At 40.8% G+C, this 13,262-nt stretch overlaps 1 protein-coding gene across 1 annotated transcript; it reads right to left on the bottom strand.

The window, feature by feature from the left end:
- Window positions 1-8,513: 8,513 nt before the first annotated feature.
- LOC121591025 lies at window positions 8,514-9,889 on the bottom strand. Its single transcript, XM_041911342.1, has 3 exons — window positions 9,238-9,889; window positions 9,105-9,185; window positions 8,514-9,046 (listed from the first exon to the last, which is right to left on the bottom strand). The coding sequence occupies exons 1-3, from the start codon at window positions 9,887-9,889 to the stop codon at window positions 8,514-8,516; spliced, it is 1,266 nt and encodes a 421-aa protein (XP_041767276.1).
- Between the last annotated feature and the right edge of the window lie 3,373 nt (window positions 9,890-13,262).

Below are 13,262 nucleotides of genomic sequence, written 5' to 3'. Positions count from 1 at the left end.
AGAGCCTCGGATTGCAGATAAACGAGGCAAAGACCAAACTGATGGTGGCAACATCAGCGGACCTACCAATAAATAATCCGAATCTACGTAGGCGTGACGTACAGATAGGTGAACGCACTTTTGAAGTCGTCCCACAATTCACCTATCTTGGGTCAAAGGTCAGCAACGACAACAGCATGGAAGCTGAGTTGCGCGCAAGGATGCTGGCTGCCAACCGGTCATTCTACAGCCTGAAAAAGCAGTTTACCTCAAAGAACCTGTCGCGACGGACGAAGCTGGGACTATATAGTACCTATATAGTACCAGTACTCACATACGCCTCTGAGACATGGACACTGTCCAAATCTGACGAAACCCTCTTAGCCGCGTTCGAGAGGAAGATGCTCAGAAGGATACTTGGCCCCGTATGTGTGGAAGGACAATGGAGGAGCCGCTATAATGACGAGCTATACGAGATGTACGGCGACCTCACTGTCGTACAGCGTATAAAGCTCGCCAGGCTCCGGTGGGCTGGCCATGTTATACGCATGGAAACGGACGACCCAGCCCGTAAAGTCTTTTTAGGCCGTCCACAAGGACAGAGGAGGCGTGGTAGGCCCAAATTGAGGTGGCAAGATGGCGTGGAGGCGTCCGCCATTAAGGCCGGGATAACGGACTGGCAGACGAAGGCGCGAGACCGTGAGCGGTTTCGGACACTCCTGAGGCAGGCCAAGACCGCAAAGCGGTTGTAGTGCCGAATAAGTAAGTAAGTAAGTTATTATAAATTATTAAAAATTAATCATAAATAATAATTAATTATTATTAATTTTAAACATACATAATTTTTTTAACCAATGTTGTACAAACATCTTTATTCAGAGTAAAATTTGTATCATCAAAGAAATTATACAGCATATCACTGTATTAAGGACAACACGCCGTAAATGTGAATCTCTGTATTAAATACAAATGCCATTTTTGTATCAAATTATTCATTTTGATCTTATTTCTTCGTATGGATGCCGTTGCACTCTGTTTTAAGCTAACTGTGTCGTAAGGCCAGTTTCATAACTTTTCCACATGCGAATGTTCTGTATGTGCTAGAATTTTTTATTTGATGCCTGCAAGCTTCGAACATTTGTATTAATGTTACGATCTGACCAAGGTCCATAAATTAATACAGGTCGGTCTGTTCGATGTACTTTGGCAAATCTACATTTGAAAGTAGGAGTTCCCAACGTTATATATAAAGTTTTAAGTTACTGTTGGTAAATTTCTCTTACTTTATATTCCCGATAATATTATAATGGCATATTTTGTCTTGAAGATATTATCGTCATGAAAGGTTTAAAATATTTATTAAATCATTATTTATTTATATTTATCTATCATTTATATTTATTAATCATTATGTCCAAAATTGTATAAACATAACGGTATCGTTTTATACATATAGTATATGTTTAAGGAACTGATTTAAAATACCTTTTTTGTTAAAAAAAAATTTCAACGAAAAATATTGCGTGAAGCTTATTTTATTCTCTTTGCTCATGTGGTGGATTGCTTATAGCAATATCTTAGTTGTAATCAAGTAGCCATTGGTTACAGCAACCTTGGTTACACTAAATATCGAATAAATGTAGTTAGTCTTAGAACGGTGTACATCGTCTTTCAATCGTTCCCACACTGAATATTCGAATTTGGCGGGTATATTGATATGACTATTGTATATTGATATTGATAAAAATATACAAATAAATTAATTCTTTATTAAATAGGCTACTGAATAGCCCATACACATTTGTTTTATGTTTATCAGCAATATGGATAGTTCCGCTATTAAATTTAATTTGATTAATGTGTTGATTGTTTTACAAAAAGCTGTCATACAGATTGTCGCCGAGATACGTTATTAAAGCGGGGCGAAAAAAAACCGAGTATCTCAAATATCCGAGTAAGACGAATCACGCGATTACCAGGAAAATATAGGGGCTGAATGATTGAATTCGATCAGAAGGGAAATGATTTTACATTTGACAGTTGATGAGTCAAATCAGTACAATTAACAAAAAAAAAAAACTATCAAATTTATAAAATCACGTATCTCTGAATCCACGTAATAGATACCGAATAGCTCGGAGTACTATTATTACATAAAACTCGGTAGTGTCAAAACACGACGATAAAAACAATATCATCTTAGCCCGCTAGAGTAGAGACGTCATCTCAAGTGCGTTCTTTTTTTTTGTCTTTGACGTATACAGAAATGAGTTGGTTTACAGTTGTAAACTCGCACAACCATACTCATCACATGCAAGCTTAGCAGGGTTCGAGCACTTTATATATTTTTTATTATTATTTTTTGAAAGACTTTGAGCCCATTGCCATCATTCGCCTCTATTAAAAAGACCTTCTTAACCTGTAAATCATACGCCAAAAACTAATGATTAATAAAATAAAACCTCTACTTATACGTAATATATACACTTATTTGCTCAAATTATGCATTAAACGTGATATAAAAAAACATAATCAGCATAACTAATGTTAAATAAGAAAAAAATATTAAACATAATAAAACTGGTAGAAAATAAACAATGACTAGGTTATAAATGTTTTTTCCTACTCTTCCTTCTGGCAAGCTGTTCAATAATTGCCTCTGTATCAAGTTGATCCATCAAATCTTGTTTTATGAATAAAATAGCAAGATTGTTAAGCTTGGCTTCACCCATTGAGTTACGCTAATAGTTCTTAACTCGTTTTAAAACAGAAAAAGATCGTTCGCCAGAAGCATTAGAAATGGGAATCGTCAGAAATATTTTCAATAATGTTTCCATGTTTGGGAACGTACATGATATCTCTTTAGCCACTTTGTACAATGCCTGAATGTCAACTTTAATGTTATTGTTACCTTCATTATTGTTGTCGGAATCTATTATTTTTAAATCGTCGTTTCTTTGAGAAAAAGTATGAATTGCTCTAACTATTCTGGCAACCCATAAACCTCAATGTCATTTTTGTACATTTCTGATAGAGCTTTAATCAATTTGGATCGATTTTCTTCCGATATATTCAAGTCATTAAAAACTCTAAATGGTTCTAATACAGTTTCATATTTTTCTGTCCTTTGTGTAAGTTGCGCTTTTATATTATCGCATATGGCATAAAATGTATTAACGATAAAATCATCTCTGTCTATAAATTGATGTTCATTTTCACGAGATTTATCAAAGAACAATTTTCGCTTGCGTGTTCGTTTTTCTTCGGTAAACAATGAAGGCAAACTGGACAGCTCCTTTGCTCCTTCTTCAACCTTTGAAAAATCAGTTCGAAAGTTGTCTGTGAATTTAACCTACGAGGTAATTAATGAAACACCTTTAAATAATTCACATTCAACAGTTTGGAGCGATTTACTTGTTGCGTTAATTCTTTGTAATTCTTTGTAAAAGTTCCATATGATGGTCAACAACGCAATGTCAGGTTTTACCATCTGTTTGAGAATTTGCCTCATCGACTGTAGCAGATTTTTCAACTTCATCGCTACAAATATCTGACAATGCGTTTTGGATGTCCTTAAAACCAACATTTAATGCCGAAACTGCATCCGCTCTAGCTGACCATCTAGTGACAGAACATCTTTCAGTAATACGGCTGATTGATGTTGACCCTTGTTTAAATTATCTAATAACACTTTCCATCGATGAGTTGAGGAAGAAAAAAAGTTTACAATTTTGTATGAAACTGAAGTAATTAACGACTTTTTTGCTATTTTCAGCAGCAAATTAGCTACTAAATTTAAAGAGTGATTCGCGCACGGTATGAACACGGCACTTGTGCTGTGTTGTTTAATGCGAGCTTGTAAGCCCATATACTTGCCCGACATATTTGATGCTGATCAAATGATTGACCCCGACAGTGTGCAATATTCAATCCCAATTTTTCTAATTTTTCAAGAACTTCTTGTTCCAGATAAGAAGCGTTATGCCTATCTATCGGAATAAAGCCCAAAAATCGTTCGAATATTTCCCAGAAAAAGAAACATATCTTAAAACAAACGTTAGTTGATCGATATGAGCTATATCGGGAGTGGAATCTACTATAATGCTGTAACAAATAGCTGACTTAATTCTAAATGTAATTTCAAAAAATCATCATACTCACTTAAGTATTCAAGACAAGAGAGATAATTTCCCTTTCGGTTCCTTTGTTCACTTTCATCATGTCCCCTGAAAGCTATCCCTAAGCGGCCTAACAATTTTGTAGAGCTGACTGACTTCTCTCCAGTATTTTTCTTCTTTCTCCATTTCTAGAACTAACTCGGTATCAATTCTATTAACCGTACTTGATCTTTTATATAAAGTAGACATTGATGCTATGTGCTCTTTCGATGTCTCGTGTTCTGATAAAAGGGCAGTGATAGCTTTCCAGTTATCCAATCCTGTTATAAACTTTGAAGAGGATTTAGAAAACAATACACAAGGATAGCAATATACACAATTCGTTGTTTCTGAATACACGAGCCATGTTCTCTCTTCTACATTTCTATTATTTATTTATTTATTTATTTATTTAGATACAAATATCTGCCTCAGAGGGCTAAATATAGGGAAACTTACAGACTAAAACTTAAAATTAATGATAACAAACCAATACTTAAATCTAACTAGACAAACATATACTAGACAGCAAGCAATTTGTAACACAGCCAACACAAGTAAGATGAAAGAATTAGGATGGGGAAACAAAAAGGGAGTCAAAGAACTGAAGGAAGAGGGGGCGAAGGGATTGAGGGGGAGTATGAAAATCAAACACACCAGAGGCACTGTTGAAGCGCTGGAGGGACCTAAAAAACGGATCACTGGTGCCACAAAGCGTTCTTTTCGACGGGATTTGAAGGAAATCGCGGCGTCGAAGAAGATGAGCAGGCGCGTACAGCGGTATTTTGTTAAGTAGTGAAGGACAATCAATCTCGTTCCGAAGCAAACCACTGATAAGCAAAGCTTGAGAAGCAGAGCGACGATCGTGCAGGGTCATCAATCCAAGCATACGGCATCGGACTTCATAAGGGGGAAAAGAAGCACCCGATTGCCCTAAAAGACGCCTAATGGCAATATAGGAATCTGCGTTGAACGCTTTTAACCCTTTCAATCCATACCGAGCTGACTGGGCACCACACAATGCTAGCGTATTCTAAATAGGGCGGACTAAGCTACAGAAAAGGGCTTTAAGGCATATAGGGTCACGCACATCATTTGCCATAGCACAAATCATTCCTAGTACACTATTGGCATGGTTAATGGTACGCTCAATATGATGATTGAATGACAGCTTTGCATCAAGGAGAACCCCAAGATCACGAATGACATTAACACGATTTAATACAACAGAGTTTAATGAATAATTATGAGACAACACATTTGAGCTTCATGAGAAAGATATACAAGCACATTTATCGATACACAGGGAGAGAAAGTTTGCAGAACACCAAAAGAAGAAGGAGTCTAACAGACATTGAAGAGAGACACATGAATTAGAGTCAGTGATAGGACAAAATATTTTTAAATCATCTGCAAACACAAGGAAGGAATCAGATGAAAGAACAGAGAACACATTATGGGAATGTTCTAGCTAATTTCACTACTTTCGGGTGCACGTAATGAGTTGGCTTGTTGCTCGCTTGGTGGTCACTCGTAGAATGATTTTATTTCTAAGATAAAATATAATTCTAATCCTATATCTAATGGTAGTAGTGCAATCGTTTGCTATTGTTAGTGTTAGTGAGTGAAAGAGTGCTACACGTTACGCGCGATGCGTTCTGTATGTGTTTGCTATGCGTAACGCGTCTTAAGAAGCGGTTACACGTTGTGTCACCACACTACTTCCCCCTTAGATTTTAATAGCGGTTCGGAATCACAACACGGCGTCCTGAGCGTGTTTTGTACGGAGGGTCTACAATTGGTGGTGAATTGGAATGCTGATCATTTTTCGCGGGTGAATCTTCATCCTCTGCCTGGGTAAATGCTGCTTTAAGGCGGTCGATGGAAACTGGGACGTTCTTTCCGTTTACCTCGACGATAAAAACCTTTTTCTTCCGTCGGACCACTCGGTATGGTCCATCATACGGCTGCGTTAGAGGCGGTTTGATTGCACCCACTCGGATGAAAACGTGTGTGCATGTTGCTATCTCCTTTTGGATGAATGGAGCTTCTCGTGTGTTGTGGTTGCTGGTTGGTTTTGGTGCTATTTTCGACATTTGCTGCTTCAGCTGTGTTACAAACTCAGATGTTGCTCTCTTATCTTCGCTTGGCACGAAAAATTCACCAGGTAGTCGAAGTGGTACGCCGTAAATAAGCTCAGCAACCGTTGCATTTAGATCTGCTTTCAGAGAAGATCGCATGCCTAAGAGGACGATAGGTAGGATTTCAGTCCACCTCGAGTTTTGGTGGCACATTATAGCTGCCTTGAGCTGTCGATGTGTACGCTCGATTTGTCCGTTTGCTTGCGGATGGTATGGGGTAGTGCGCAAGTGTGTTATGCCAAGCATACTTGTAAGGGTACGGAAAAGCTCTGACTCGAATTGCCTGCCACAGTCGGTTGTAATATTCGTCGGTACACCAAATCGCGAAATCCAACCATTGATTAAAGCACGCGCTACGGTGTGTGCGGTCATGTTAGGTATAGGGTAAACCTCGGGCCACCTGGTAAATTTATCGATGATGGTAAGACAATAAATTGCCTTCAGATGGCGGTAAGGGTCCTATGAGATCCATATGGATGTGTGCGAATCGGCGATCAGGCGTTTTGATTTGATCAATTGGCGATTTGTTATGGCGTTGTATTTTTGATTTCTGGCATGGCATACAATTCGTTACAAATGCTTTGCAATCTCGACGAAGAGAAGGCCAAATGAAGCGGTCAGATACCAAACGAGTGGTAGCACGTATACCAGGGTGTGTTGTGCTGTGGATTTTTTCTAAAATCTGCTTTCTAAATTGCTTTGGTACGAAAGGGCGAATCGCCTCTGTGGATATATCGCAATATATGGGAGTATCGGCTAGAGGTGATTTTAATTGTTTAAGATGAACGCAAGTATTTGTTGGTGGGTTTTCTAGGAAATGTTTGAGTTCTGGATCGGTTTTCTGTTCCTTAGCCATGCGATTGTAGTCTATTGTATCTATTGCAGTAATTGTGTTGATGCGGCTCAGCATGTCGGCAACTTTATTCGCATCACCCGCTACATGCCGAATATCGGTTGTAAATTCGCTTATGTAGCTAAGTCTGCGTTGCTGTGTAGGTGTAGCCTTTTCTGGACGCTGCTGAAAAGCGGTGACGAGTGGTTTATGATCTGTATAAATACAAAACTCTCGGGCTTGTACGGTATCTTTAAAGTGCTTTACTGCTTCGTACATCGCGATTAGCTCGCGATCATACGTGCTTAGCTTTTGTTGGCTCTCACTCAGCTTGCGTGAAAAGAATGCGAGTGGTTGTAGTCCCTTTTCGGTGATCTGATGAAGAACGGCACCGATGCACGTATTCGAAGCATCCACATCAAGGGCTAGTGTTCCTTCAGGTGAAGGGTGTGCAAGCAGAGTAGCATTTGATAGTTCCTGTTTGCACTTTAGGAATGCGTCGTTTGTAGTGTCATTCCATTCGAGGCTAGTCGTGTCGTTTTTTATGTTGCCTGATATCATTGCCTGTAGGATGCGTTGGTTTTCAGCTGCGCGTGGTATGAATCGGCGATAAAAGTTTATGGCTCCTAGAAATCTTTTCAGTTCCTTGGCGTTAATGGGTCTAGGTATATCAATAATGGCTTGAACTTTGGCGAGTTTCGGTTGTATACCCTCGGCTGTGACTCTGTGTCCGAGAAAATCCACGGCTTGTTGGCTTATTTGACATTTAGCTGCGTTTATGACGAGACTATTCTGTTTCAAGCGTTCAAAAACTTCACGGAGGTGCCTTTTATGCAGTTCTATGTTCTCTGAAGCTATGCATAGATCATCTACGTAAGGAAAAACATAATCGAGGTCGCCTAAGATAGCGTGCAAATGCCTTTGTAGAGTCTGTCCTGCGTTTCTTAAGCCAAAGGTCATGTATTTAAATTCGAAAAGTCCGAAAGGAGTCGTTATGGCCGTCTTTGGGACATCTTCTGGGGCTACTGGAATCTGATGATATGCCCTTTGTAAGTCAATACATGAAAATATAGTTTTGCCGTGCAGGATATTCGAAAAATCCTGAATATGCGGTACTGGGTATCGGTCTGGTATGGTGATCGCGTTAAGATTCCGATAATCTCCGCATGGTCTCCACTTGCCGTTCGATTTTTTTACAAGATGTAAGGCGCTTGCCCAGTTGCTTTTAGAGGGTTGACAAATCCCCTATTCCATTAAAAATTGGAATTCAGCCTTGGCTTCTTTTAATTTGTCGATGGGCAATCGTCGTGGTCGACAAAAAACGGGTGGTCCGTTTGTGATTATCTGATGGACGGTGTTCGCCTCGGTTGGTTTGTGCTTCATGTTTAAAACAGTTATGTCCTTTTATTCGGTAAGAATGTCAGAAAACGGTGAATTCATGTCGAATGTGGTAATAGCAGGTTCGGTCACTGCGTTAATGTTTTCGATTTCAAAACGGGTCGTGTTATCGATCAGTTTGCATCGCCGGAGATCGACAAGGAGATCGTAATGTTTTAAGAAATCGGCACCTATGATTGGCGACTTTACATCTGCGACGACAAACACCCACACAAAGGATCGTCGTAGGCCGAGATCGACAGTGATACGCTTGGTACCGTACGTGTGTATTGGGGTACCGTTCGCGGCAAACAGCTGTTGTGAGTGTTTTGGTGAGTTACGTTCTCTTAAGGTTGGTGGGACAACAGATACGTCCGCTCCGGTGTCGATAAGGAATCGATTCGATGTTTTCGGGTCGTGTATGTGTATGCGTTGTAAACGATTGTTGTTGCTGCTATCATTGTCCGTGGCGGACGCAGGATTGCTGGCAGATGCGGCAGCGGCGTGGGCGGTTTGCGGGTTAGCGCTTACATCGGTCGCGGTCGAGAGTACACCTCGATCTTCCCGTCGAAAAAAATACACGGTACGTTCGGGTTGTCAGCCTTCTGTTTTTCGCACTTGCGAGCTTGAGAACCGTGCCGGAAATGAAACCAGCAGATCCAGCCTCGTTTATTTCTGGCTGGCGTTCCATCCCGTCGGCTGCAAGAACGAGAACGTGTATTAGTAAAACGGTTCCGTCTGTGGGGGTTACCTGTTAGTGCTTCATCTAAGCGTTGCGTAAGGGCTTCGATACGTTGTTCCAGCGAATTTATCGTAGCTGCATCTCCTCGATGTTGAATAGAGGAAATCTGCTCGCGGGGTGCCTCCAGAATCTTGTCAGCAACTTTTGCCTGGTCGTCTAGTGTTGCGGTTGGCATGGCAGCGATGATGGCACGAGTTGTGTTGGGCAGGACTCGCAACCATAAGTTGGTCAGGATGTTGTCGGTACAACCTGCTCCTCCTAAGCGGCGCATCTCGGACAGCAAAACGCTGAGTTTCTGGTCTCCAAGGGACATGCCGGAAAGCAAACTGCTCAGTCGCTGTGTTTCCGATGGTTGGAAATGAGCGATAACAGCTTCCTTTAGTGTTTCGTACTTGTTGCTGTTATTTTCGTTTTGACACTGCTTGATGACTGAATGCACGTATTTTGCTCGTGAACCAAGAGCAACGATCACTGTGTTGAACTTAAACTTGTCCAGTTTAATGCCGTTGACGTGAAAAGAGGCTTCAAGGCATATGAACCAGGTTTCAATATCCTCTTGGTCGAAGTCTGGGAAATTTATTTTAGCAATCACTGTAGCTTCACTTGCCTCACTTTTCACAATCAGCGCACCATTTTGTTCAACTTCGTTGTTGGTCGTCATTTTGTTTCGCACGCGGTCGACACTTGATGGTCAATGTTCGATTATTGAACTTAAAAACGTGGCGAGCGAAATGCAAATGAAAAGCTGTCACTGTGAAATGATTACTCGCGATTGCTACGTTACGTTTCGGATAAACGTATTTTGATATTTGTTCAATCGGGGTCACCAGTTATGGGAATGTTCTAGCTAATTTCACTTCTTTCGGGTGCACGTAATGAGTTGGCTTGTTGCTCGCTTGGTGGTCACTCGTAGAATGATTTTATTTCTAATATAAAATATAATTCTAATCCTATATCTAATGGTAGTAGTGCAATCGTTTGCTATTGTTAGTGTTAGTGAGTGAAAGAGTGCTACACGTTACGCGCGATGCGTTCTGTATGTGTTTGCTATGCGTAACGCGTCTTAAGAAGCGGTTACACGTTGTGTCACCACAACATCATTGACAAATAAAATAAAAAGTAAAGGACTCAAGACACTACCCTGGGATACACCAGACGAACAATGAAACTCATAAGAAAAACCGTCATTCAATTTAACACAGCAAAAACGATTTGATAGATATGATTGTAGCCATTCAAGAAAGAAAGGAGAGAAGCCAAGTTTCTTGAATTTAGCAATGAGCAGAGAATGGGGGATTTTATCGAACGCAGCTTTGAAATCGGTATACACAGCATCAACCTGCATGCCAAAGTCCAGATTTGAGAGTGCTGAGGAAACAAATTCCATAAGATTAGTAGTGGTGGAGTGGCCAGCCATAAAGCCATATTGATTTGGAATGATCCACGATTTCACCATTTCCATTAGAGGTAAACGAATAACAGATTCAAAGACTTTGCTGAACGCCGATAAAATAGATATGCCACGATAATTAGAGACGCAACCACGATCACCCTTTTTAAAAACTGGCCTTATCCATGCTTGTTTCCAAATATTCGGAAAAGTAGCGGAAAAGTAGGACAAAGAAAGATTAAAAAGGAAAGAAACAGGAAGGGCTAGTGCTTCACGACAATGAACGAGTAAAGCAGCAGGAATACCATCGGGACCCGGCACTGAGGATGGTTTAAGGTTACCTAACGTACGTAAAACAGAAGCAGTGCTTACAGAAACAAATTCAACATTCAGGACATTGAGAGGGGTGAATGAAAGACTGGCCTCAAAGCTTGCAGAGTTATCTAAACCATTTTCATAGACACTCGAGAAATGATCAGCAAAAAGCGAACGAATGTCATTCAGGCACGTAACAAGCACATCACCAAGTGACATACTAGTAGGGAGGCCATTATTGTTTCTCATAGAGTTTATGTAGCACGGAAGTAGGTTCAGAACAGGTGTCACTCAGTGGATGAGAGAGAGCCGACGGCAGAGAAGCACTCTGAGAAGGCATGCTGGCCAAGCGTGGTGTACTCAGAGAGCCGAAGTTAGATGGATCGTTTATGGGAGCATCCAGTCGGGCGACGATAGATTTAACGGTGCTAGTGTTGCTTGCACTATCGATATTTATGGCCGACTCATCTGTAAGCGTGTCCCTTGGCCTTGGAGCCACAAATACTGGATCATATGTACTCCCCGATCCCGTTCCTTGTTGCATTGCAGGCGCAGGAGGCACTGCCGGCCAGGGAGCCGGAGGGAGGTGACGAGATGGTAGATCGAGGGGTAGTGATGTTCGGAGAGGGCACCGTGCGTCTCTCTTACCATATGCAGAATCAAACGAGGCACTCTCACTAAATAGATCCTGCTTAAGACGGTGAAGCAGATCCGCTCTTATCGAGTTAATGGCGTTTCCTAGAGACGAGAAAATGCCATCCATTGAATTGACCAAGGCGGCCTCAATCTCCGGAAACAATACAGGCTTTTTCGATTTACGCAAGGCATCACATTGTTTGCATAGCCAGCACAGACCACAATCTGCCAACAATTCACTTAACGTGGATTCAGAGACACCAGCACAGTGAGCATGGAACAAACGGCCACACACCCCCGAACACGACAAATGTAATGGATCACCATTTGGATTAATTGCCGTAGCGCAAATTGCACAGATAGTCATTATGATAACACTGTTACAGTGGAAAGCAAGCACACAACGAGTGATATCGCAAAGCAGATGTGTGCAAAAGTCACAAGCGATAAAATTTTGCCAGCCACAGGGCGATTAATCAAGCCGCGTTAAAACACTGGAATAAGCAGGAGCGATCAAAACCACGTCTGTGCGTCACCAAGCGGAGAGAGTGAGTGAATTGATTAGAAATAAGTCTTGAAAACGGTGGTTTAAGCCCCATACGGTGGGGGGGGGGGGGGGTGGAATTGAGACGAAGTCAAACATCCATATTGACGGGTCCCCCTAGATCGCCGGGGCCCCTGGCGGCCGCCCAGTCCGCCCACCGTTTAACACGCCACTACACATTGGGCAAACGCCTTTGATCGAAAAATCAAACTTTATCGCAGGTTAACACCATAATCATTTTCTTAAAAAAGATACTTAAACTTAGTTGAAACCAAAATATTTCACGTTTTTATCTTAAACTTACTGAGATATAGGCCATCAAAGTATAAACTTTGTGTTTTTTGTCCCAAATTGGAGCTATTTTTCGACCGAACATAAACCAGAATATTTTAGTATATGATGCTTAGATTTTAATAATCAATGTGTCGTTGAAGGTTGAAGGTGTTTTGTCATAATTTGATGTTATGTCTGAATATTTAACAAAAAAACTCGTTTTTAAACTTCATAAATGATTGAAAACCAAACATCCCTGCTGAATTTTTGGATATTTTCATTTTGGAGAGTGATTTTTTTAATGATTCGACTCGATTTCACTCGTGAGTCGTATATTAATAGAAAGAACAACATTTTTCCTACATTTTGTCGTTAAAACTAGCTACGACCATCTGCGACCCCAAAAATTATTAAACTTTTTCTTGAAAATAGCGCAAGCGATTTTGACGTGTTGTTGTATGAGCTATTAACCACCAGTATCCAACTACCTGTCATGTCGCCGACAGAAATGAACTAGGTGGATTCTAAAAATAGAAATGAACTAATTAGGATTAAGACTAGAACTAGGATGAATTCGGAAGTAGGTTGAACTATAGCATAGGATTAGATAGGAAGGCCACGCCCACTTTATAGATTAGGACAGGTAGTGCGATTAGAAGTTTAAGTAGTGTTAGTAATTAGGATGCGCGCGTAAAGTGCGTGGGCATAGAAGTCACAATAAAATAAGGGTGGGGGTATTCATCATAAGGACATAGGGCATGAGGAAACTAGGATTAGGAAAATTAGGATTAGGCATCGCTAGAGTAAGATAGCGGCGTAGAACGGCTACGCCGAATTGAATGAATAAAGTTAGTTCCGTTCTTCCCTAAGAACAGT

The sequence above is a fragment of the Anopheles merus genome, chromosome X (genome assembly GCF_017562075.2).
Source record: "Anopheles merus strain MAF chromosome X, AmerM5.1, whole genome shotgun sequence".
Taxonomy (NCBI): domain Eukaryota; kingdom Metazoa; phylum Arthropoda; class Insecta; order Diptera; family Culicidae; genus Anopheles; species Anopheles merus.
This window is presented reverse-complemented; position numbering and strand designations above follow the sequence as displayed.